At 51.1% G+C, this 24,603-nt stretch overlaps 2 protein-coding genes across 2 annotated transcripts; both read left to right on the plus strand.

The window, feature by feature from the left end:
- The first annotated feature begins 5,574 nt into the window (after window positions 1-5,574).
- LOC111139845 (pH-response regulator protein palI/prr-5-like) lies at window positions 5,575-7,193 on the plus strand. Its single transcript, XM_022492254.1, has 4 exons — window positions 5,575-5,596; window positions 5,872-6,375; window positions 6,716-6,809; window positions 6,949-7,193. Exons 1-4 carry the CDS (start codon window positions 5,575-5,577, stop codon window positions 7,067-7,069), a joined length of 741 nt encoding a protein of 246 aa, XP_022347962.1. The 3' UTR covers window positions 7,070-7,193.
- A 548-nt stretch (window positions 7,194-7,741) lies between these two features.
- On the plus strand, window positions 7,742-24,330 carry LOC111139868 (zinc finger and SCAN domain containing 1). Its single transcript, XM_022492291.1, has 5 exons — window positions 7,742-9,019; window positions 16,716-16,804; window positions 22,917-23,028; window positions 23,241-23,315; window positions 23,519-24,330. The coding sequence occupies exons 1-5, from the start codon at window positions 8,650-8,652 to the stop codon at window positions 24,328-24,330; spliced, it is 1,458 nt and encodes a 485-aa protein (XP_022347999.1). The 5' UTR covers window positions 7,742-8,649.
- Window positions 24,331-24,603: the final 273 nt, after the last annotated feature.

Consider the following 24,603-nt stretch of genomic DNA (forward strand, 5'->3'; position numbering starts at 1 on the left):
GCACAGGCTGCTTCTTGGGTTCACACGAGCCAGCACAGAGCTCGGGGACTGAGCCACCCAAGTTCCACCATATTCCATAGACACCCTCAGTCCTGGGCCGGCGGCGGGGTGGTGGTCACCCTACACAGCAGAGTGTACTGGGTTCGCCTGGACAGGGAAGATGGCCTCTGAGACGTCTGTTTGCCATGTTCTCAGGTTGCTGGCTTCCAGGATAAAGCAACTTTTCCTTTCCCAGCATCGCACATCTTGAGTACTGATGTCTGAGCGGCGCGCGGTGGGACCTGAGTTGGAACCAGCAGTCTGGTAACAATCTATCAAGAAGCGTCAGAGTGCAGAGCCCAAGGCACCTCCTGCCTTAACAGGCAACCCGGCAGAGGCACAGGTCCTGGTTGGGGAGGCTACTGCCAACACCCCCAGGGTCATGAAGATTCTGGGTCCGCACTTTGCATGGCGAGGTCCTTCTCACTGGGGCCACCGTGGATCACTGAAAACCTGTGATGCTTGAGCCAGCATTACTCTCCAGGAAAAAAAGCCCATGCCATGTGTTCCTTCCACCTCTGTGTGAGAGTAAGCCCTGTACCCCCCTTTTTTTTTTTTTTTTTAAGATTTTATTTATTTATTTGTCAGAGAGAGAGAGAGGGAGAGAGAGCAATCACAGGCAGACAGAATGGCAGGCAGAGGCAGAGGGAGAAGCAGGCTCCCTGATGAGCAAGGAGCCCGATGTGGGACTCGATCCCAGGACGCTGGGATCATGACCCGAGCCGAAGGCAGCTGCTTAACCAACTGAGCCACCCAGGCGTCCCTCTGTAACCCTTTTAAATGTTGCTGAGAGCTATGGAGGTCCCCATCCAGGAGGCCCAGGGTCCCCAACCCTCCAGCCTATGTGCACTTCATAGGCCACTTAAGCTCAGACCCACACTTTTCTTGGCTCCTGGAATGAAACCCAGGGAGCACCTGAACTTCGTTTTCATTCCTCTGTGTCTCTCTTTCTGCTCCCTTCCTTCTGGGTTTTATGTTTCCGGTTCTGGGCCAGCCTGGCCCTGACAGATCATTCCTCACTGGCAGTGGCGACGCTCTAGAACCTGCTTGTGTGCCGTGAGCGAGAGGTGCCTCTCAGAGCTGGGCTGCGCCGTCCTCGTCTGTGCTCTTCCTGCACCCGTGGCCGGGGCACAGCAGGCAGCTGCTCGCTCCCGGGGGTCCACGATGGAAGAAAGCCTTTCCCGCTCCTTGTCTACTCACACGACATTCTCCTTTCTGCCAGAGGTAGTAACAAAATAGGTGAGGGGGCGCCTGGGTGGCTCAGTCAGTGAAGCGTCTGCCTAGGGCTCGGGTCATGGTCCCGGGGTCTTGGGATCGAGCCCCACGTTGGGCTCCCTGCTCAGCGGGGAGCCTACTTCTCCCTCTGCCTGCAGCTCCCCTGCTTGTGCACACTGTCTCTCTCTGACAAATAAATAAGTAAAATCTTAAAAAACAAAAAACAGGTGATAACTACGGCATACTGTGTTAATATAAAGATGCTCTGGTCTCGGGGGCTCGGCTGATATGCCGCCTTCTCCACCAACTCCTAAAGGCAAGGGCGGACAGTGACCTGGAAAACCCACCAGGAATTCGGTTTCCCCCTGGGTCCTCCATACAACCCTTACTTGCCCTTGAGCTGATCTCCTCCACAAGAGACTTCTATTTGTAGAGTAAAGTCAATGAAACAAGTCACCACAAAACTAGTCTAAAAACCAAAAGGTGCAGGGAAGAACAAAGCAGAGGAGACTTGAGAGAGCTCGGCGGGGTGGGGCCGCTTCAGCTCAGGGGGTGGGGGAAGCCGCTCTGAGGAGCTGACGTCAGAGCCCAGGCCCCATCCGCCATCTGGGGGTAGGATGTTCTAGACCAGGCAAAGTCTCACCCATGTTGGAATTCAGGCTCCATAAACTACAGTCGGAAGGTAAAACACTGCCTAGTTTGATAAATAAGGTTTTCTTGGAGGGATGCCTGGCTTGCTGGCTAAGTCAGTAGAGCATGCAGCTCACAATGTCAGGGTCATGACTTCAGTCCCACCTAAAGGGAAAAAAAAAAGCACCAAGTTTTAGTGGAACACAGCCAACCCTGTCTTTCTGAGTATTGTTTATGACTGCTTTCCGACTGCAACAGCCCAGCCGAGTCTCTGTGACAGACACCATATGGCCAACAAAACCAAAAATATTCACTATTTGGCCCTTTGCAAAAAAAGCCTTCTGGCCTCTGCTGTAGATGACGTTTTTCTCGCTGGTACAGAATATCCCACAGCGCGAACAGAGCACAGCGCAGCCCTCCTCCGCTGGTGCGTGTTCGGCTTTTCTGACAGCGACGCCAGAGCATTCCTAGGTGGGGACGCTTGGTCCCGGGGCGTGCAGATGGTCGACTGAGCTAAAAGATGCCGAATGTGTTCCAAAACTTAAATATCCTCAAATATTTCCCACAAAAAATTTTAAAACTTCGTATCTGGTTTCAAGTCCCAGAGGCACCTGTTCGTGTGATATGGCCGCACCAGATCTTCCTACAACCCAGACACTTCTGCTTTCTTTTACTGATATGTTTTTGATGTATAATTCACACAGCATAAAACACAACCATTTAAAGTGTATAGTTCAGTGCTTTTTAGTATATTCACGGTGTTTTGCAACTGTCACCGCTAATTCCAAAACATTTTCATCACCCTAAAAAGGAACCCGATGCCTACTGCTGTGCTCTCCATTCTGCCTCCTTCCGGCCCCTGGCAGGGCAGTAAGGCTTCTGGCTAACTTACTTTTTTTTTGCCCTCTATCTTACTTTTTTTTTTTTTTTGGAAGATTTTATTTATTTATTTGACAAAGAGAGAGATCACAAGCAGGCAGGGAGGCAGGCAGAGAGAGGAGGAAGCAGGCTCTCCGCAGAGCAGAGAGATGGGGGGCTCAACCCCAGGACGCTGGGATCATGACCTGAGCTGAAGGCAGAGGCCTTAACCCACTGAGCCACCCAGGCACCCCCCCAACTTACTTTTTAAATTGAGATTTACCTGTGTCATTGGGAACAAAAGTTTCTGCTGCTTACAAAATGTTTGGAAACCTGTGCCTGGCACCAGACTGCCTCCCAGTGGATCTAGCATTCAAACTGCCTGATGATGAGATGTCTTTCCCTCTGGCTCTCAAAACAAACTAAGTGAATGTTCTCTACTTCTGAGGTGCGTTGCAGTGTTATGAATGCGTAAGTCAGGCCAAAAGGTCAGGCCAATTTCTGCTACCAAGAAAATGAGCCAGGGAACTCAGTGTCACTGGAGCATAGTAAGTCCTCGGCACTTGGATTTGATTGTCCCATCTGTGGCTTCTGCACGTAGCAGTGCCTGCTTGAATACAACACTACAGGGACCAGCAGCCAGCAAGAGATGAGACAGAGGCACAGCACCGACCACCCAGCTAAGTGGCCCCTCTTGCCCCTCCCGAGATTGTATATGTCCACACCTAGTTTTATTTTCTCTAAGGCACTTACACTTCCAGCAAGCATCTGCTTTACTTGTTTCCTGGGGTGTAAACTGCGGGCCCTTTAAGGCCAAAGCCACATCAGTCCTGCTCACTGATATGCTCACCCCCCACCCCCGAACAGCACCAAGCAGGCACTGCTGTCCAGCGGATAAATGGCATTCAGTCCGAGGCTCCCAGAGGTGGGGCTCCCATCTCCTTTGTTAGGTTCCCCAACCCCACTTGCATCCTCCTGCTACCGCATCTCAGCACTGGGCAGCTACTGCCACCCTGAGCCCAGTCCCAGAGCTGTGAAACCCCTTTGAATCATTACCTTACCCCCAGTCTGAGTTTAAAATAAACAATAAATAATTCTTTAGTATAAGTATGTTCCAAACATACTACTGGAATGTATTTAGAGTAAAATATAGTATTAGTATTTAGAAGAATATTTGGTATTAGAACTTGGTTTAAATATGTACCAAATAGGGGCACCTGGGTGGCTCAGTGGGTTAAAGCCTCTGCCTTTGGCTCAGGTCAAGATCTTGGGGTATTGGGAACGAGCCCTGCATTGGGCTCTCTGCTCAGCGGGGAGCCTGCTTCCCCCTCTATATCTCTGCCTGTCCCTCTGCCTACTTGTGATATCTATGTGTCAAATAAATAAATCTTTAAAAAAAAGTCCCAAATATAATACTGGGACAAATAATAAGATATACTCTTCATAATTACCATAGTATTTGTTATTGTTACTTATTTATTAAAGATTTTATTTATTTATTTGACAGAGAGAGACACAGGGAGAGAGGGAACACAAGCAGGGGGAGTGGCAGAGGGAGAAGCAGGCTTCCTGCTGAGCAGGGAGCTGGATGTGGGGCTCCATCCCAGGACCCTGGGATCATGACCTGAGCCGAAAGCAGATGCTCAATGACTGAACTACCCAGGCGCCCTTACTATTATTATTTAGTATATCCCAAATATACTATTGGGACAAATTTATAATAAAAAAAAAAATCACTCCTCTGAAATTCAAATTTAGCTAGGATTTGTCCTGTATTTTTATTTGCTAAATTCGGCAACCCTATTCTGACACTTAAATATATCAAAAAATAGGGGCGCCTGGGTGGCTCAGTGGGTTAAGCCGCTGCCTTCGGCTCAGGTCATGATCTCAGGGTCCTGGGATCGAGTCCCGCATCAGGCTCTCTGCTCAGCGGGGAGCCTGCTTCCCTCTCTCTCTCTCTCTCTCTCTCTCTCTGCCTGCCTCTCCATCTACTTGTGATCTCTCTCTGTCAAATAAATAAATAAAAAATCTTAAAAAATATATATATCAAAAAATACTTATACTCAATTTATTTATTGTAAAAAGATTTTAAAATATAATAAATATGGGACACACTCATACTAAAAAAGTATTTATTGTTTACTCGGAATTTAAATTCAGGGGGGCATCCTGCATTTTTATTTACTAAATCTGGTAACCCTACTGTGGGACATGGCTACACTGAAAATTACATATACTACTATACATGTATTTTCTAGGTTTTAAAAAATACACTGTGAAACAGTAATACTAAAAAATAACGTTATCTGACATTTAAGTCTAACTGTGCCTCTTGTATTATTTATTTATTTGCGAAATCTAGTAATCCTATTCTGGCACATATGCTACTAAAACAGACGTGTATTTTAAAAATATGTTAACGTGGGGCGCCTGAGTGGCTCAGTGGGTTAAAGCCTCTGCCTTCAGCTCAGGTCATGATCCCAGGACCTTGGGATCTAGCCCCGCATCGGGCTCTCTGCTCAGCAGGGAGCCTGCTTCCTCCTCTCTCTCTGCCTGCCTCTGCCTACTTGTGATCTCTGTCAAATAAATAAAATCTTTAAAAATAAATAAATTTAAAAAATAAAAATATGTTAGCATGCTCAATGTGAGACGCTCCTACAGTGAAGCGAACAAACGAAACGCTACGTTGTTTAATTGTTTAATTTCTGGCTTGCGGGCGGGCCTGGACACCGCAAAGAGAGAGCCTGACCGCGGCCCTCACGCAGCCCCGCCCATCCTCCTACCCACCCGTCTCCCCCGCAACCTCACTGCGACGCGGCTTGCCCCGTTGCCATGGCGACCGAACCTGTCCAGGGTAACTCTGGGGCGCTGCGGGGGTGAAGAACTCCGAACGGCTTCCGATTGGCCCGCGCAGCCCCGCGCGTTACCACCCTGTCCTCCGCCAGGGAGACCCGCGGCGCGCGACGCTCGGGGACGACTCTGCGCGCCTCTCCGGGCCAATGGCGGCCTCCCGCGGCGCGCGGGGTTCTGGGAGTTGTAGTCCGCGCGTCGGCCGCTGGGCTGGCTCTCAAGCCGAGGCGCCGCCATGACGGAGCGGCACTGGCCGTAGCGGAGTCCGCGCGCGGTGAGTCCGCCGCGGCCCGTCCGGCCGTTGTCCCTCGTCCGTCAGTGCGCCCGCCGAGCTGCCCGGCCGCGGGAAGGGGCCGCGGGGCGGGCCGAGGGCGCCGGTGTCGGCGGGCGCTGGCTGGGATTGCTTTAGAGGAAGCGCGGGTGGAGACGAATCCGGGCTCGGGCTGGAGGCGCACGCAGCCCGAGGCCAGCGGCGGGGCCGAGCCTGGTCGGGGAAGCAGTCGCGGGGCCGCGAGGTCCCTGGGGATGAGGGAGGCGGGCGAGCCTCGCACGCTAGGCGGGGGGGGCCGAGGTGGAGGTGGGCAGGGGGCCGCGGCGCGCCGCTCCGCCCAGCCCCGGCCTCGGTGGCATCTCCCCTCCCCATTAGCCGGGGCAGACAGCCCCTCCACCCTCGTTTGTCCACTCCAGACCCCTCTCGGCCCAGCCCAAGCTCCCCCTCCCCCCACCAGCCAGCAGCCCAGAACCTGACACAGTGTCCGCGTCAGATCTCGGTGCCCACCGCAGGTAAGCCCGGCCTGTCCACGTGGCTTTGAGCCCTGCAGGTGACACTCAGAGACCCCCTAGCATCAATCCTCATCACCCCCAGAGCGGATCTCCAAGACACCAAGACCACGCCGCTCCCCATGTAGACCTCAAGCCCGTCCTCATCAGCCTAAGATCCCTACATCTTCCAGGCCCCCTCCTCAGCCTGGGTTCCCCAATATGGTCCAGACCCCCACACGAGGACATCATCCCCCCTCCAACATGGGCCCCAGACACCCGCCCATAGGCCTCACGCGCTTTCCGCTAGGAGCCCCACTTGACCCCTCTAGAGCCTCCATCAACTCAGCTTCTCCCCACATAGACTTCATCCCGGGACCCTGGAGGGTGCTGAGGAGCTGCGATTCTCCACCCTGGAATCTGCCTGGGGCACACTTCCCGGCTCACCGGAGAGAAGGGTAAGGTCTGAGATCCCAGAGCAGAAGGAAGGACTGCTTGAACCTGTGAGGCTGCGAAACGGGCCCTCCCTTTTTTTCCTTTCAAAAATACACATATGAAACTACAGCATAAGAGTGTTTTTGCCTGTGGTCTCAGCAGGGGTGACGGAGCTTGTAAACGCCCAGACGGGCTGCTGGTGGAAGAAGCGGCGGGAAGATCGCTGGCAGGGCACGGCCCTCGTGAGTCGCCCTCCGTGCGTGTGTACACCTCTCGTTCCTGATTGTAAAACCCACACACGTGCACATGAAAGTTCTCCAGAGGATCAAGAAGGAAAAAGTCACGTGGACTACTCCTCCACTTTTCACTTGTCATAAGCATTTCCCATGTCATTAAAAATCCTTCCTAAATGTTTTTGTTCCTTTTTTTTTTTTTTCTTTTCTTCATGATGAAGGTCAAACATGATCAAAATACCATTTGGGGGAGATTAAGAGAAATATGAAGAACGTAGCATTTGGTTGGGCGCCTTTGGGGCTCTCCCGGCGTCCCTTTTTGGGACCCTCATATGTCATTTGCATCCCACTTTACCCTGTACCTCATACCATCTGTATGTCACGTCTGCCTGCCTTGAGCATGTTATGTTACCATGCATTTTGCAGTCATAAGTTCTCCACCATGTGATGGGAGGGTAGTTGATCTCGCCAGGCTTGACTGTTGGGCACTTCTGTTGTGATTCTTGGTGCCTAAATCTTTGTCCCAATTTCAGATAAATTCCACAGCACGCGAACTTCCAGAATGGTCTTGATATACAAGCTGCCATGTGGTGCTTTCCAGAAAGGTCGTGCCAGTTTGTACTTTGACTATTGGATCAGCACAGAGTACAAGTGTTTAAAAAAAAGAAAGAAAAAATCTCATTTTTATTTTTACAACTTTAACGTTCTCTTCAGTTGGATGTTCACTATAGGAAGCTTGGAAAATGCACAAAATGCTATTTTTTTCACTGCCCTTCCCACTTTCCCTCTGTTTTTAGTCTCTTTCCCCCCTTGTCCTCACCGCCTTCTCCCTCAGTATTAAGTTAGTGGAAAAGACAAGAAAGACAGCATAGGTAGGCAGGAAGCTTCTGTTGTGCTATTATGTAGCATATTTGGCTGTTTCCATTTAAAGGGAATTGAAAGTCCAGTTCCTTATTTCCAGTCCTTAGGAGCCACATATTAGCTGGCAGCTACCAGGCAGGATGGCACAGAAGGAGAGCATTTCCAACCCCATAGGGAGTTGTGCTGGGCAGTTCCGGCTACTCCACCAGGGCAGGAATCCTGTTCCCCTCGAAGCTCAGCAAACCGTGTGAATGACGAAATGAGTGAAGGAGGCAGACGTATGCTAAGTAAGGAAATGGGGTATGTTCATGACGAGGTAAGAGTCATGAAGACAGCACACTAAAGACCAGGAGACGAGGATGATGGCCTGTGCCAAAGCATGGTGACATGCTGCTGTGGTGACAGCTGGGCTGGGATCAACATCAGAGAGGAGTGGGGGTAGGAACAGTGCATACAAAGATCCTGGGGTGACCAGTGCCTTGTCTTCAACCCAATGTAACCCATGAGTGTCATGTGGAAGGAGATTAGGTCAGAATGAGATGGGGAGGGCTCGGATCAGTTCCTTGGGAACTAGAGGTCTGGCAAGGACATAGAGAGTGAGGGGAGTGCTGAGCAAGGTGGTGGCCACCATGTGATGTGGCCACTTTGCGCCTGCCCCTCTCTGCAGGCCCCTGACTGCTGACCGCATCCACCTGCTGCCACCTGGGTTTGTCTGGAGCTGCTGGGACGGTCCTGGGATCCAGCCTGCTTGCCCTCGGAGGCCGGAGAGATGCTCCCGTTGCCCAAAGCCCTCGCCTCCCCCAGGAATACCCAGATCCCGGCCCCGGGGCAGCAGGATGGGGCTCCTGAGCCACCCAACCCTGGGGATACTGAGGCCTGCCGCCTGCGTTTCCGACAGTTCCAGTACCGTGTGGCAGGCGGGCCACACCATGCACTGGGCCATCTCTGGATGCTGTTGCGCCAGTGGCTGCGGCCCGAGGCACACTCGAAGGAGCAGATCATGGAGCTGCTGGTGCTGGAGCAGTTCCTGGGAGCGCTGCCCAGCAAGATGAGGACCTGGGTGCAGTCGCAGGGCCCCCGCACCTGCAAGGAGGCCGCTACCCTGGTGGAGGACCTCATAGAGATGTCGCAACAGGAAGGTGAGGGGACGGGCCTCACCCCGAAGAGCAAGTGGTTGCCGGGGGGAGCAGGTGTTGGGTTTGGGTTCTGGCCAATGTCTCCATGGCTCAGTGCCCAAGGATCATACTTCTTTTTCCTTTGGGACTCAGAGTGCCGCGTCCACCCAGCACTACTCCCCCCCCCCCCCCCCCCCCCCCCCTCCCGTTCCCCCCCCCCCCCCCCCGCACCCCCGGCCATCCGAGTAGGCCCCTGCCTGCACATGTCCTGCCCGTGCGCATTGTCATATCACACACCTGTGTTTTTCTTTGTTTTACATAAATGTCATTGTGCTGCACGCCTCTGTCCGCCTCACTTTTCTCTCTCAGTTGGAAGTCGAGCGTTTCTCCGTCCTCCCACGTGTCCATCTGGCCTGCGGCTTTGCACTTGTTTGCCTCTCCCTCAGAAGGACCCCGGGTCTTGGCCCACACGAGGTACTGTGGACCATGCCCCCCCACCAGGTCCTGTCCTGTCCTCCCCTGCAGTCCATGGGACACAGACCTGTCCTGGAGGCCCACGGGCTGGTTGTGGAGACTGCCGCCCCGGTCCACAGTTGTCACAGAACGGGTGTAGGAGAGAGCACAGCGGACGGGTCTCAAAGAGCCGGCAGGTCCGCAGGTGAACCGACAGCTCCTCTCTTCCTGGCCCCTGCCCGCTGCAGGGGCTTTGTCCGCATGCTTTCTTGCCCCTGTGACCCTGTGGGGAATTGCCATCCTCCCAGGCCCCAGTCCCATGGACTGGGGCTCCCTCTTTCCCAGTAATGTCAACAGAAGTGTAGACCGCATCACATCTGGAGGAAGTCAACCCTCAGGGCCTAGCATGGGGGCTGTGATGAGGGTGTCTTCAGGCCTAAGGTTCAGAAAAGCCTTGAAATCTACAGAAAACAGGGTTCCCAGGCCTCCACACTGCCCGCAGGGAGCGGGCTGACTCGTTCAGGAAAGTTTTGCATGTCGCGTTTTGCAGAGGCCGGAGCATAGTCCCGGTTGGAAGGCACCGAATGGTGTCATGGAGTCTTGTTCCCAGGTTCCTGTGAAATAATGAAGACGGGCAAGGCAGATAAAGTGGCCCTTGGAACTCACTGTTCCAGGAACGAAGGAGCCAGAAAGCTTTTGTGTCTGGTCCTTGGTGGACCCATGCAACCCCCAGGGCTTCAAGCCTGGAAGGCCCAGGCTGGTGTTAATGCTTTGCTGTCGCCATCTTTAGGTTCCCTATCATTTTCAGCAAGGGAGTCGTGTACATGTTTTGCATCGGGCCAGGCTGGGGTCCTACGGACAGGGAGGTAGTTGGAGTAGCAGGTGGCCGGGCCTGAGGGATATCTGCGTGCTGCTGCCTCAACACTGGGCTTCATTCCTTGGGAAAGGAAGCTCCCGGCAGGTGAGGAGTGGGAAGGGGCAGGACGAGATGTGCACTGAGGGAAGGGAGCCTGGGAGCTTGCTGGGACAGGGCTGCGTGTGGGGCGCTGAAGCCCAGATGGGATCCAGCAGGAGCCCAGCTCTCCTCTTTGCTGCGGCTGGCCCTCTCCAGTCACCGTGGTGGAAGCGCAGGATGAAGACAGACCCAGTATTTCCACTTGAAGTCTCTGATGGCGGGTGTCTGGAAAATAACTGAACAGAACAAACCTCTCCCCATCTTAGTCCATGGCGTATCCTCCCGCCCTCCCAGCAGTGAACCTGGATGTGGAGGAGTGTCGTGCCCACTGCAGCCTATTTATAGATCTTGATGCTCTGGGGCCCAAGAGGGAGAGCCCTGGGAGACAGCGTGCGCACCAGGGGCTCAGCCTTTATGGGGGGAGGCTGTCTAGGGGCTCAGAGATATGGTCTAATTTAAAGCAGAAGAATGGGAATTAGGATGTGAGTAGGGTGAAGCGGGTCACCCCAACTGAGAGCTTTCTGAAAAAGGGACCTCCATGAGTGGGGACAGCCCAATTCATTATGTTTGTTTTTTGTTTTGTTTTGTTATGTTTTGTTTTGTTTTTGCTAGAAGCTGTGTCACACAGCTGCAAATATGTTTATTCCAGATAGAGGTCTTTGAAATGGATGCCTCAGCAATCAAAAGTTCAATGTCAGGCCCAGATCCCTGCTCTCCCCACACCTACCATCCTATCCTCTGTCCATAGCAGCAAAGGGAGTGGTCCTCCCACGCCAGCCCTGCAGGGGGGCTGACCCCAGATGCCTGTCCTGACTGCGTGCCTTGATCATCTGCCTCCAGGGCCTCGGCCTCACCACCCACCCCGCCCCGGAGCCCTGAAGCCTTGAACCTCACTGGATCCAAGGCTAGCCAGCTCATCATCTAGGCCTGGCTTAGACATCCATCCCTCTGTGAGGCTACCACAAAGGACCCCGCTCCTTTCTCCAGGGTCCTCACCTGTCTGCAATGTTTATAGGGTTTATCCTTTCCCTGCATGTCTATTCTCTGTCCTAGTTTATGTGAGCTTTGTGATAGTAAGAGCTCTGCATCTACCTTCAGGTGGGTCCTGGACAGTAGACAGTACGAGACACCTAGTGTCGTGCCCAGCCAAGACAGGAGGGGGAGGCATGGGTGGACAGAAGTAGCAGGAAGAACCAAGGATGGGCATTTGGCAAGTAGCAGGCGCTGCTGGGTATACCGTACAAAGTAAGGGTCCAACTTTGATCTTCTGCATGTAGATTACCGGTTGTCCCAGCACCACTATTGAAGACTCTTCTTTCCCCTACCGAATGGTTCTGGTACATTTGTGAAAAACCAACTGGCTGTAGATATGTGGGCTTAGTTCTGGGCTCTCAATTCCTTTCGGTTCTGTATGTCTGCATTTATGCCGGCACTGTAGCTCTATAGTGAGTTCTGAAATCAGGAGGTATGTGTCTTCCAACTCTGTCCTATTTTAGGACTCTTTTGGCTATTCTGGGTCCTTTGGAATTTCAGATAAATTTTAGAACCAGCTTTTCCATTTCTGCAAAAAGAAGGAAAAAAGACTGTTGGGGTTTTTAAAGGGACTGCATTGGACCTATAGATCAGTAAGTAGTGTTGCCATCTTAGCGATATTAAGTATCCCAATCTGTGAATGCAGAATGTGTTTATTAATAATAATAATTGATAATAATCTTATTTAGATTTTCTTTAATTCCTTCCAGTAGGAGTTTTCATTTTCAATGTAGAAGTCTTGTATCTCCCAGGCTAAATTTATTCCTAAGTATTTTATTCTTTTTTATTCTATAAGTAGAATTAATTCTTTTTGTTGCAAATGAAATCTGAGTTTCCTTTTTGGGTTGTTCATTAATGTTTTATAGAAACAACTAATTTTTATGTGTTGATATTGTATCGTGTAACTTTGCTGAATTCACTTATTAGCTCATGCCATCTGTGAATAGAAATAGTTTTTCTTCTTCCTCTCCAATGTTTTTTTTTTTTGAGATTTTATTTTATTATTTTTTTAATATTTATTTATTTATTTAACAGAGAGACAGCGGGAGAGGGAACACAAGCAGGGAGAGTGGGAGATGGAGAAGGAGGCTTCCCACTGAGCAGGGAGCCTGATGTGGGGCTCGATCCCGGATCCTGGGATCATAACCTGAGCTGAAGGCAACACTTAATGACTGAGCCATCCAGGCACCCTAAGAGATTTTATTTTTAAGTAATCTCTACCCCCAATGTGGAGCTTGAAGTCACAACCCTGAGATCAAGAGTCACATGCTCTACTCACCGAGACAGCCAGGAACCCCTTCCTGTCCAAGTTAGATGACTTCTTCTCCCTCTTTTTCTTGCCTAACCATTCTGGCTAGAACTTCCAGTAGAATGTTGAATAGAAGCGGTAAAAGCAAACATCTTTGCCTTGTTCTTGACTCGGGGGGGGAAGCTTTCAGTCCCTCATAATTTTGATGTCTTTATCATTAGAGGGCATCGGGTTACATCAAATGCTTTTTCTGTGTCCCTGAGATGATCACGTGGTCTATCAATACAGCACATCACATAGCTTGACCCTGATGTATTGAGCCACGGAACAGTTTGACTACAGTGTGTCTCCGTGTGGGCCTCTTTGACTTCATCCTATTTGGAATCTGTTCAGCTTCTTTGCAGATTCAAGTATTTCATCTATTTTAGGAAATTTCCAGCCATCGTTTTTTTCAAACATTTTGTTTCTCTGTCTTCTCCTTCTGGGATTGCTGTTAGGTGTTTGTCGGTATGTTTTATGGTGTCCCACAAGTCCTTTAGGCCCTGTTCATTTTCTTCTGCTCCTCAGAGTTTATAATTTTAATTGACCTACCTTCAAGTTTACTGATCCTTTTCTCTGCCAGCTTAAATCTGAAGTTGAAACACCCCCCCCCAACAAATTTTTCATTGTAGTTACTGTACTCTGCTCCAGAAGATTTCTATTTGGCTCCTTTATATAATTTCTCCTTATTGATATCCTTTATTTGTTGAGAACATCATTCTCCTGATTTTTGATAGCTCTTTGTTCACGCTTCTTTTAGCTCTTTTTTTTTTTAAGATTTTATTTATTTATTTGACAGAGAGAGATCACAAGTAGACAGAGAGGCAGGCAGAGAGAGAGAGAGGGAAGCAGGCTCCCTGCTGAGCAGAGAGCCCGATGCAGGACTCGATCCCAAGACCCTGAGATCATGACCTGAGCTGAAGGCAGCGGCTCACCCCAGAGCCACCCAGGCGCCCCTTTTTTAATTTATTTTTAAGATTTTATTTATTTATTTGTCAAAGAGAGAGAGAGTGAGAGTGCGAGAGTGAGCACAGGCAGACAGAGTGGCAGGCAGAGGCAGAGGGAGAAGCAGGCTCTCTGCTGAGCAAGGAGCCCGATGTGGGACTCAATCCCAGGACGCTGGGATCATGACCTGAGCTGAAGGCAGCGGCTTGACCAACTGAGCCACCCAGGCGTCCCTTCTTTTAGCTCTTTAAGGGTATTTAAGACAGTTGATTTAAAATCTTTGTCTAGTACATCCAATGTCTGGGCCTCTTCAGGGACAGTTTCTGTTAACTTCTTTTTATTCCTGTGAATGAGAGATACTTTCTTAGGTCTTTGCATGCCCCTTAATTTGTTGTTGGGAATCAGGCACTTTTAGTATTTGATAATATAATGTGATAACTCTGGAGATCAAATTCTCTTCCCTCCACACGGCTTGTTTATGCTGCTTACTATGGATTCTAGTTGTTTATTTTGGAAACTTTTCTTTCTTTTAAGATTTTACTTATTTATTTGAGAGAGAGCAAGCGCATGAGCAGGGGAAGAGGGAGAAGCAGGCTCTCCTCCGAGCAGGGAGCCCGATGCGGGGCTCGATCCCAGGACCCGGGCATCATGACCCGAGCCGAAGGCAGAAGCTTAACTGGCTGCACCACCAGGTGCCCTACTTCGGAAACTTTTCTAAACTGTTTTTGTAAATACTACATTCTTTGCTGTGTGTGCTCACTAGAGTTTGTTTCACTAATTTAGTGTTGGGCCAGAGCCATGACAGAAATTTCCTTAAATGCCTGGAGCCAACAAAACAAAACTGCCTCGTTTTTGTAGGTTGGCTCTGAGTTGAGGTGCTCCTTCAGTGCTTCGCCTCTGAATTTACGACTGTCCTGCGTCTTCCTGGATACATGGGGCCTAACGGTCAACCAGAGTTGAAAGCCTGGGGTCTTCTCGTTTCCTACCATGTGTTTAGTACTGATCATATGCATGGCCTGCTAGACTCCCTGGTGAAGCCGTTATTCCCACATGTACCTCCTTCTCCAGCCTCTTCCTTCCTAGGCTTTTTGGCCTCTCTGCTGCTGGTTCCATCTCTTACCCCTGCTACAGGTGGCTGTGGCTAGTATATGCCTTTAATGCTTTTGACAAATGCTGCTCAGGAGGCCACTGAGGGTTCTGAGAGGGCATAACAAAGGCAAATCCCTGAACTAATCCTTCAGGGAGTCCCCAGACAGGTCACCAGACGAACATACAAATGCAATTCTTTGGGAACAAGATCTGTCCTGTTCCCTGTAGCTTCAGCAAGTCACACCAATACCACAGACCGCCGTCCGCACAGCCCTTCCTAGCTGCAGAATGGGGTTGGTAGGCAGGTAAGTAAAAAATGCCACCACACCTCCTAGTTGAAATTTGATAGCTTTTTTCTTCATTAAGCATTCTCTTATCCTTGGTTGGTTTTTTGGTTGTTTGTTTTTGTTTTTCTTTCTCTTTTTCTTTAACCAGAGTCAAGTTCCCAAAAAGTTAGCTCTGAAAGTTTTTGCTGGCTTAATTGTTGCCTTAGTGGAGGGACTGATTTCAGGAGCTCCCTATTCTGCCATTTTTGGCAACGTTACCTTCCTGTTTGATTTTTAAAAATAGTTATTGAAACACAATTCCCATACTCTTTAATTCACCTGTTTAAAAATATACAACTCAGTGATTTTTAGTATATTCACAGAGTTGTGCAACCATCAGCACCATCTAATTCCAGAACATTTCATTCACCCCAAAAGGAAACCTCCCACCATTAGCAGTCACTCCCCATTCTCCTCTTCCTCCAGCCCCTGGCAATCACTAATCTACTTTTTGTCTTTATGGATTTGCCTGATCTGCACATTTCATATAAATGAAATCATATAATATATGGCCTTTTGTGTCTGGCTTCTTTCACTTAGGGTTCATTCATGCTGTGAAGTGTATCAATACTTCCTTCTTTTTAAGGCTCAGTAATATTCCATTGTACGGACATCAACAGTTCGTTTCTTCTTTTGTCATTCGATGGACATTTGGGCCGTTTCCACTTTCTGCCTATGATGAACAATGCTGCTATGAAAACTCACAATATTTGTCTGGACATGTTTTCATTTCTCTTGCGAACACACCCAAGAAGGAGAAGTTTAGGGGCATATGGTAACCCTACGTATCATTTTTGAGGAACTGCCAAATTGCCTTCCAAAGCAACTGTTTGCTTTTTATATGACACATTTTCAGCCTGCAGAACTGTATGAGAAGTATTATAATGGACACCCATGTAACTGCCGTGAAGCCATCTCAGAGCCTAACCTGAAAGGTTGTTCTTTAAAGAAATGACATGCACTGCGGGGCTCACTGGGTCCACAGTGCAGGTCTGCTCCGCATTCCTATTGCCCCGCGCACCCTGGCCAGCCCAAGGGGGGCAAGGCCTTGAGTTCCTCATTGCATGTGCATGTTTGTACTTTTTCCTCTTATTTGTATCCAACGGTGTATGGCTCTGTTTCCCATGTCCTAACCCTATAAATGGTGTCCTTCTGTCACTGTCATCCCGCCCTGGCTTTTGTCCTCCTACAACGTGTTCTGCGGCATACCCATGGGGCACTGCTTCAACTGTCTTTGCTCCCTGACCGCATTCCACCTGAGGAAGGTTCCAGGTGAGGGATGTCCAGGCTTTCCATGTTAGTCAGAGCTGCAGGCAATGTCCTCAAGGGCCTCTCAGGGGCACACATGGGCATGGAGCGTTGGATGAGAAGACCTGTCCTCAGCTGCCTCTCGTGTCACCATGGCCTCATGACTGGCAGCCGTGGAAAGGTCCGGAGCAGGGGGGTAGGGCTGCATTTAGAAGTTCGTTGGAAGGATAAAGGCATACTATTGCTCTTGCCTTGCCCTCACTGGCGGGGGGGGGGGGTCTTCAGAGATGCTCCTGGGATTGGATGCCCTCCCTGTGCAGGAAATCTGGGGATTTAGGGGCTCTGGGTCACACCGGTCTCTCACCATCCTTTTCTCCCACCCAGTTCTGGTATCTCTCACCGAACACCAGGACAAGAGCAACAGGGAGGAGGAAGAAGGGATGAGCCCGAAGTCCCGGAAAGACCCATCCCAGGTGAGCCCGGGGCCCTGGCTCCACGCTCCTATATTCCTGGGGCACCATGAGCACAGTGCTGTGACAGGCTGAAGGACATCCCATCCAAGCTCTGTGTGAGGCTGTCCCAACACTCCCGGAAGCCTGAACCCCACATTCTCACCAGCCCCACAAATCCCAAAGCTTGCTGCTGCTCGGTGCAGTTCCCACAGTCGTGCTCTCCTGCAGACTGTCTTCACTCCCTCCACCCAGTCCTTTACTAGGCACCAGCCAGCTGCTGGGGTCCCCGTCCTCATGTATAATCCACAGCCACATGCTGGGCATACTGAAAGATTTCTGGGGCTGCCACCCCAAGTGCTGCCACATGGGAGCTTGGGTGCCCTGGCTCAGATGCCATCCATAGTATTAGTATCTGTAGTAGTCTCATACCTGGGAACCCTGTGGATTCTCGGAGGGGCTGGGAAAGACTCCACGAGGGCAACCCTGACAGCAAGATCTATTCTTGCAAAGGCCCCAAGTGAGAGGGGACCACAGTGCATGACAGGGACCAAGGGAAACTTGGTATGGCTGGAGCTCATGGAGTGATGGGGACAGGCCCCCAGCAGGGACTGGAGTGATTAAAACAGACCATGCAGATGTGTTAACAGGTAAAACACAAAGGAAACAAAAACCAAACCACATTCCCTTCCCTCTGGCATCAGATTCACAGCACGTTGCTCTCACCTCCCGTCACCTCTGTGACCTCACCCTTCTTCAGACCACAGGCCCCTCTGGCTCCCACTAATCTGCCGCTCTGTCAAATATTAACCATCAGTGCTAAGGCCCTGTCAGGACCTTCATCCCCTGCACGTGACTGTCAGTCCAGGTGTCCTTGAGATATCCTACTTCTCCTTCATACGGGGCCGTGTGGCCTCCCTCAGTCATGACCAATACTACCAACTTCCCCTCCCAGCACCCCCTCACACCAACACCATCCACAAGCAACCTCGAAGCATCTTTGGCTTCCTTTTGTTTTCTATGTCCACCCTCAGAGAGAAAAAGGACAGGAGTCACCTGCTTCCCTTTTAAAAATGGGAATGTTACAAGGAGCACATGGAAAGAGCCATCAGGGAAATGCAAATTAAAACCACGATGAGATATCATTACACACCTACTGGAAATGCTAAAAGTAGAAAGAGGGGCAACAGCAAGTGCTGGCAAGGGAGTGCAAAAACGGACTGTTTCATTGCTGGTAGGAATGCAAAGTGGCAAAACCAACCTGGAAAACGGTTTGGTTGTTTCTTACAAAAAGAAGTACATGACATATGACCCAGCAATCCCACTCCTGGGGCTGGGTGTTTACCCAGATGAAACAAAACCTTGCGTTTCTCCAAAAACCTGCACACAAACATCCACACCAGCTTTGTTTGTAATAGCCCCAAACTGGAAATGGCCCACGTGTGTGTGCGATTGAATGAACAGTCATTTATCCCACACACCACGGAATACTGCCCAGCAAAATCATGGAAGAAACTCTTGATTCACACACAACTTGGATAGATCTGAGGGGCACTCTGCTGTCACAACAGTTAATCTCAAAAGGTACATCGTAGGAAATCCCATTTATAGGACATTCTTGAAAAGACAAAATGATAGCCACAGAGAACAGATTAGTGGTTGCCAGGCAGGAATTCCGGGTGGAGGGAAAATGAGACTCTACAGGGGTAGCACGAGCGAGTTTGCTCTGGGTGGTGGAACCATTCTGGTCCTGACTGTGGTGGTAGTTTCATGAATCTATATACGTGTTAAAATTAACAGACCTGTACGTGCATGCACACACCCACAGTCAAGTTTATATAATTAAGTAAAATTAAGAAAAATTAAGTTAAATTAAGAAGCCACTAAAAAACGATAGTATTTCCCATCAAGTCAAAGTTCAGTCCCTTCTGTGTTCCCAGAGACCACCCCCTCTTATGATGCAGGGGTCTAGTATTATTTTGAGGTTTTCTGATTTGCATGGCGGTTTTTATGAAGGACCCGCTAGTCTGTATCTTTTTTCTTCTCTGGCTACTATGTTCTGCCTGGAGACCATTTTCATTCTTTAGTTAATTACTAACAACGGAAAAAAGACATCTAAACAAAAACATGAGACAAAAGATGAGTAATGCACCCACTGCTCTGCGGAAGAGCTCAGCCCACCAAACCACCTGCGTACCTTCGTAGCTGTCAGCCGCAGACCACCCCGTCCTTGAATTCACCTGTGTGAATTTCTCTCTGATATGCTATGGCTGGGGGGGGAGAGGAGTTATTCTTAGTTGTCTTCTTTTAGGCGGACAGGACAAAATATCTTTTTGTAAAAACTCTTTAGTGTGGACAACTTCAAACACACACCATGTGGTAGGCTGAATTAGGCCTCCGCCCACCCTCTTTGCCTCACCAAATGTCCACGTCCTCATCCCCTAGAACCTGGGAGTGTCACCCTGGGTGGCAAAAGGGACTTTTTGTGGGTGTGATTAAAGGAGGAGCATGAGAAAAGGAGATTGCCCTGGATCCAGTCTGATTGGATTCTAACTATAATCACAAGTGTCCTTATACAAGGGAGCAGAGGGAGGTTTAACAACAGAGACAGGACAGTGACCCGAGCACAGAGGTAGAGAAGATGGAGTTAGGGCCACAGGGCAAGGAACGTGGGTGTGTCTAGAAGCTGAGACTAGGCCAGGAAACAGACTGTCACTGGGTGCCTTCCGAGGAAATGAGCCTTGGCAGACAAACTTTAGCTTGGGGAAACGGATTTCCGACTTCTGGCCTTCAGAGCTGTAAGAGAAATTTGTGTTGTTTTCAGCCACTAAGCTTGTCATGGTTTGTTACAGCAGCCACAGGAAACTACTACGCACTGCATACACCAAAGTAGAGAGAGCAGGGTGATCGAGTAATGGACCCGGGGTTGTAATGGGACTTTTGTGGGCCCTAAGAATTTTTGTCCGATAAGAATCATATCAAGATTATATGCATGAGCTTCCCCGAAATAGTAAAAGTTATATTTTATGACTATGTGGTATAAAGAATATTTTCTAGGCTGGACTAGTCACCATATTCACCGTTCTTCCTGAGTGATTAGAAAAGACATTAAACATTATTGAAAGAAACCCCTTTCTACAAAAAGTTTCATGGGCCCTGGGCTCTGTTTCTGGCATGTGATGGAGATGTCAGCCCCAGATGGGCCATGAGTGCCTGACACATAGTGAGAATCCATTCTGGATCCTCCCCTCGGTAATCACACGCGTGCTCACACCCCATCTCCATGCACTACAAGTAGGGCCTGGGCTTTAAGGACTCTTCCCCCCACCCAGCTGTACCTATAATATTTTTAATTTTTTATTGAGATATAATTGATTATGTGAACTGATATTATGTCAGTATCAGGTGTACAACATAATGATTCAATATACACATATATTGTAAAACGATCAACTACAATAAGTCTAGTTAACATCCATCGCCACAAGTTATAGATATTTTTTCTTGTGATGAGTTGCTCTCTTGGCAACTTCTGCATATACAATACGGTATTATCTACTGTAGCCCCCATGCTGCACATTACAGGCCCGGGACTTGTTTTACAACTGGAAGTTTGTAACTTTTGACCTCCTTCATCTATTATATCTCCCATACACACCCACATGCCCCTGGCAAAGCATCCAGACTCTTCTTTTTTTAGATATAAACCCAGCTCCACTGCCTCAACGAAAACCATTAGCAGCAATCCCTCAATAGCAGTAAAGGGCCGGCCGGCAGTCATATTTGGCATTGTCCTTATTTTCTCTCTCTTGGCTGGTTAGACGACAGATGTGGGTCCCCACATCCCACTCATTGCCCCACACTGTCCACGGAATAATCAGAGCCCTGGTCAGCAGGACTCTGGGGACATTTTTTGTGTTTGGAGCTATAGAGAAGGCTCAGAGATGTCCTAGTTTCTGTGCCTGGCCCAAGTGTGTCGCTATTTTCAGATGTCTCTGGATGGTGGCCCACACCTCCAAGTCAGGGGGACTAACATGCCCTAACATGCCCCCACCCCACGAACACATACACACACAGGTCCTGGGCCTTCTCTCTCAATCCCTCACCATCCATGGTCATGGTCTTGGACCACAATGGTCAGGTACCAGGAAGAGGGAGAGGGACTCCTGTCTTCTCCCTTGCAGATGGTGGCCCCTCTGGTGACTATTATAGAATTCAACCAATGTTTGTCTTACAATGGAAACTAGTATTTAGTAAGAAACAGAAAATCAATAATTCAGCCAATCTCACCATCCACATATTCCCAGCTTGAAAGTGAAGAACCTCATACCTTAATTCTCTCCCACCACACCCCATCACCACCCCTCCCTCCATCAGTCCCTAGTGCCCAGCAGTCCCAGCCTGTGCCTTTGGGGGGCCCTTTATCCCCACACCTGTATCCCTGGTGGGTGAGAGCTGCAGAAAGCAGAGTCCAACCCAAGACAGGCTTTTCTGACAAGAGCTTGACCTCCTGGTTGATTTGCATCACTTCCTGTTTTCCCAGCACACTTTCTCAAATCTTACCCGTTCGCCAAGCCCTTGCCGGGTGCCTGGCTCTGAGCAAGCTCTGCAGATATGCCCTTTCAGGCCCAAAGAGGGAAAGCCCCTTGCCCAGGGCCACCCAGCAAGTAGGGCTAGCTGGGATGCAAACCAAGGCCACACATTTCAGATCCTCACTCCTTAGTGGCAAGCTCTGAGAGACTCCATTTTGCGTGGGATGTGTGCCTGTTGGTGGGATGGGTGACAGGAACACTTTGGTGACACGTGAAACATGGAGCCCCACTGCTGCGCATCACCCTCTGGGGGACTTGTTCTCAGGCACAGTGCAGCTGGGAGGCACAGGTCAGAGCCCCACAGGTGATACTGACCTCAGGTGATATTGACCTGACATAGGGCCTGGGACTCCGTTTAATGGCATATTGCTGCTGTGAAATCCTCAGTGGTTTTCGAGTGAGTGTACTAGTCTGGGTTTTCCACAGAAACAAAGCCAGTAGGATTTATATAGACATACAGAGAGATGTATTGAAAGGAACTAGCTCACACAACCATGGAGGCCAAGGAGTCCCTGAAGTGCTGTCTGTAAGCTGGAGACGCCAGAAAGCCATCTCCAGGGCAGGAGAACTCCATCTCAGGCCCAGAAGTCTAGACCAGAGGAGTCTCACTCTGAGTCCAAAGCCCAAGAATCAAGGAGGGGTCCAATGTGAGGGCTGAAGGCGGCTATCCCATCTCAAGCAGAGAGCACAACTGCACCCTTCTGGCTTTGTGCTCACCTTGGGCCCTCAATGGATTAGGCAAGGCCCACCCACACCAGTGAGGATCATGTTTACTCACACAGCCAGGACAAAAGCTAGTCTTCCCTGGAGACAGCCCCTGCTCCAAATCCCAGAAATGATACTTTACCAGCTATTGGGCCATCCGTTAGCTCAGTCACATTGACTCCTAGAACTAACCATCACAAAGGGGCCCTGAGTTTCCATTCTGCACAGGGGGCCCCTCGATTTATGTCTCCAGTCCTAGTAACAGCCCTCTGCGAATGCACCTTTGGGGTGCAAAAATTAAATACAAAATGGAGACCAGACCTGAACATCCCCTGAGCAGACAAAAACCACTTACCACATAAGTGAGACTTCGTTTGGTGTGTTCTGCCAAACAAGCAAAACATAACCTGGGCCACCTCAGTAAAGAAACTTAAGTCCTCTTCCTAAACGCAGTGTAAGCTAGTCACTCTGAGCCAGCCCCTGCTGTCTGGAAACCCCCTTTTTAATAACCACCCCCAAGAAAGTTAAACAACCTCCTCATTTTCACTGTATAAGCCCTCAGGCTTCACATCAGTCCTGGATTTGAAAGCTCCCAGTTCGTAGGCTACTCTTATTTGCACAATAAACTCTTACTAAATACTGTTTATCAGTTTGGTGGCTTTTTTTTTTTTTTTTTTTTTGGCACCTTTTTTGGGATTGGGGTGGGGAGGAGTGGTGGCTTTAGTTTTACATTCCTGGATTTTTTAAGGGAGGCGATGCTGTCCTTTTGCTGTGGTGGCTGTTCGGAGCCCTGCGCAGCGCGGGGCAGTCGCTGAGCAGGACTGTGTTTGCCATTCCAGGCATCGGAGCTGGGGCTCCCCCAGGAGGGCGAGTGGCTGCAGCCTTCCCAGCCCCAGCGGAGTCCCCACGCCAGGGCGGGGGCCGAGGCATCCTGCACCCTGGGCTCACTCGGTGAGTGTTTGGGTCCTTCGGCAATCCTGAGGGCTGGGAATGAATTTAAGGTCCGGTGAGGGTTAGACTTTGCTGATAGCAGTGTTGGGGGGGCTTTGATGCCGAATGCTATACCTTCCCCCAGAAATTGTGCACACCAGGACTGGGGACTGGTAGCGCGCCCCCTCCTCCCTCCCGCAACAGCCACTCAATCATTTCCACCCCCTGACCAGGGCTTCAGCCTCCTAGCATGCAGACAGACGGTCCGAAGACGCTGCAGCACGAGGTCCCCTCAGCCTCCCACCCAGGTGAGGACAAGGGGCCCCAGGGCTGAGGGATCTGCCCCCCTCATCCCTTTATCTTAAGAAAGGAAAGGATTGAGGGCACTAAGGCCCTACCAAGTAGAGTCTCTGCAGTCCCTGGGAGGAGGGGAACGCGAAGATGCCCAGGGTGTGGCCTCCAGCCCCTGCCCCTTCACTAACAATTAACCCTTTCCCCTCACCCTCCCCAGGCCCAGGCTGCCTGCTTCCGAAGCCTAGTATCTGGGATGAACCTCCCTGCGGGCCGGCTGGGGACGGAGCCCTGAGGAACAGACACTCCCTCCCCAGGCAGGCCCAGGACGCTGCCCGGGCAGAAGGGAGTGCCTGGCAGGCGGAGGCTGCCCCCAGGGACACTGCGCTTCAGGGCACTGGAGGCCAAGGGCCTGCTCTGGAGGGGCCCCTGCACCCGAGCCCTCAGCCCGGCTGGGTTGCAGACCCCACCCTCCCCAGTGCTCAGAGTGGCAGTCCCCAAAAGGGTCTTGGGGACAGCGATGCCAGCGGCACCCACCTGCCCTTACTCAAAGACCCCAAAGCCTCCCCTGAAGAGGCGGGGCAACCGCTGGCTGCTGCCCCCTCCTCTGGGAGCTCAGCGGCGCCCCAAGTCCCCCCAGGGGCACGGCCCTTCACATGTGCCGAGTGCGGGGAGGTTTTCATCTGGGTCACCCACTTCATCGAGCACCAGAAACGCCACCTGGAAGAGGGGCCCTTCTCGTGCCCCGACTGCGGCAAGGCCTTTCTGCACGCCTCGGTGCTGGAGGAGCATCGGAAGATCCACCTGCTGCAGCCGCCGCGCAAGAGGCCCCGGCGGGCCAGGGGCGAGGGGCCCGGGGAGGCCCGCCGGTTGGAGGCGGCGGGCCGAGGCCCCCGCGCCCGAAACGCGAATGGAGGCCGGCGCCGGGAGTCCTCCAGCCGCGAGCGGCCCTTCGAGTGCGGCGTCTGCGGGAAGGCCTTCCCCTGGATGGTCCACCTCCTCGACCACCAGAAACTGCACGCCACGCAGTGAGCGGACGCGGGGCCCTGGGTGACGGCGGCCCCCGGCGGACTCGTCCTGCCGGCGACCCGGGACCCGCCACCCCCGCCGCGTCCCTTCCCCACCCCCCGAGACGCCACCCTCGGCATCCTGCGGGGCGACCCGAGACCCGCTGTCCCCTCCGCCGAGTCCCCCGGGTGACAGCCCCCCTCGGCGGACTCGTCCTGCAGGGGATGCGGCAGCTGCCACCCCCGCCGCCGCGTCCCCCAGGCGATAGCGACCCCCGGCAGACTCGTCCTGCGGGGC

This window comes from Enhydra lutris, unplaced genomic scaffold (genome assembly GCF_002288905.1).
Source record: "Enhydra lutris kenyoni isolate GAN:26980312 unplaced genomic scaffold, ASM228890v2 scaffoldscaffold122, whole genome shotgun sequence".
NCBI lineage: Eukaryota > Metazoa > Chordata > Mammalia > Carnivora > Mustelidae > Enhydra > Enhydra lutris.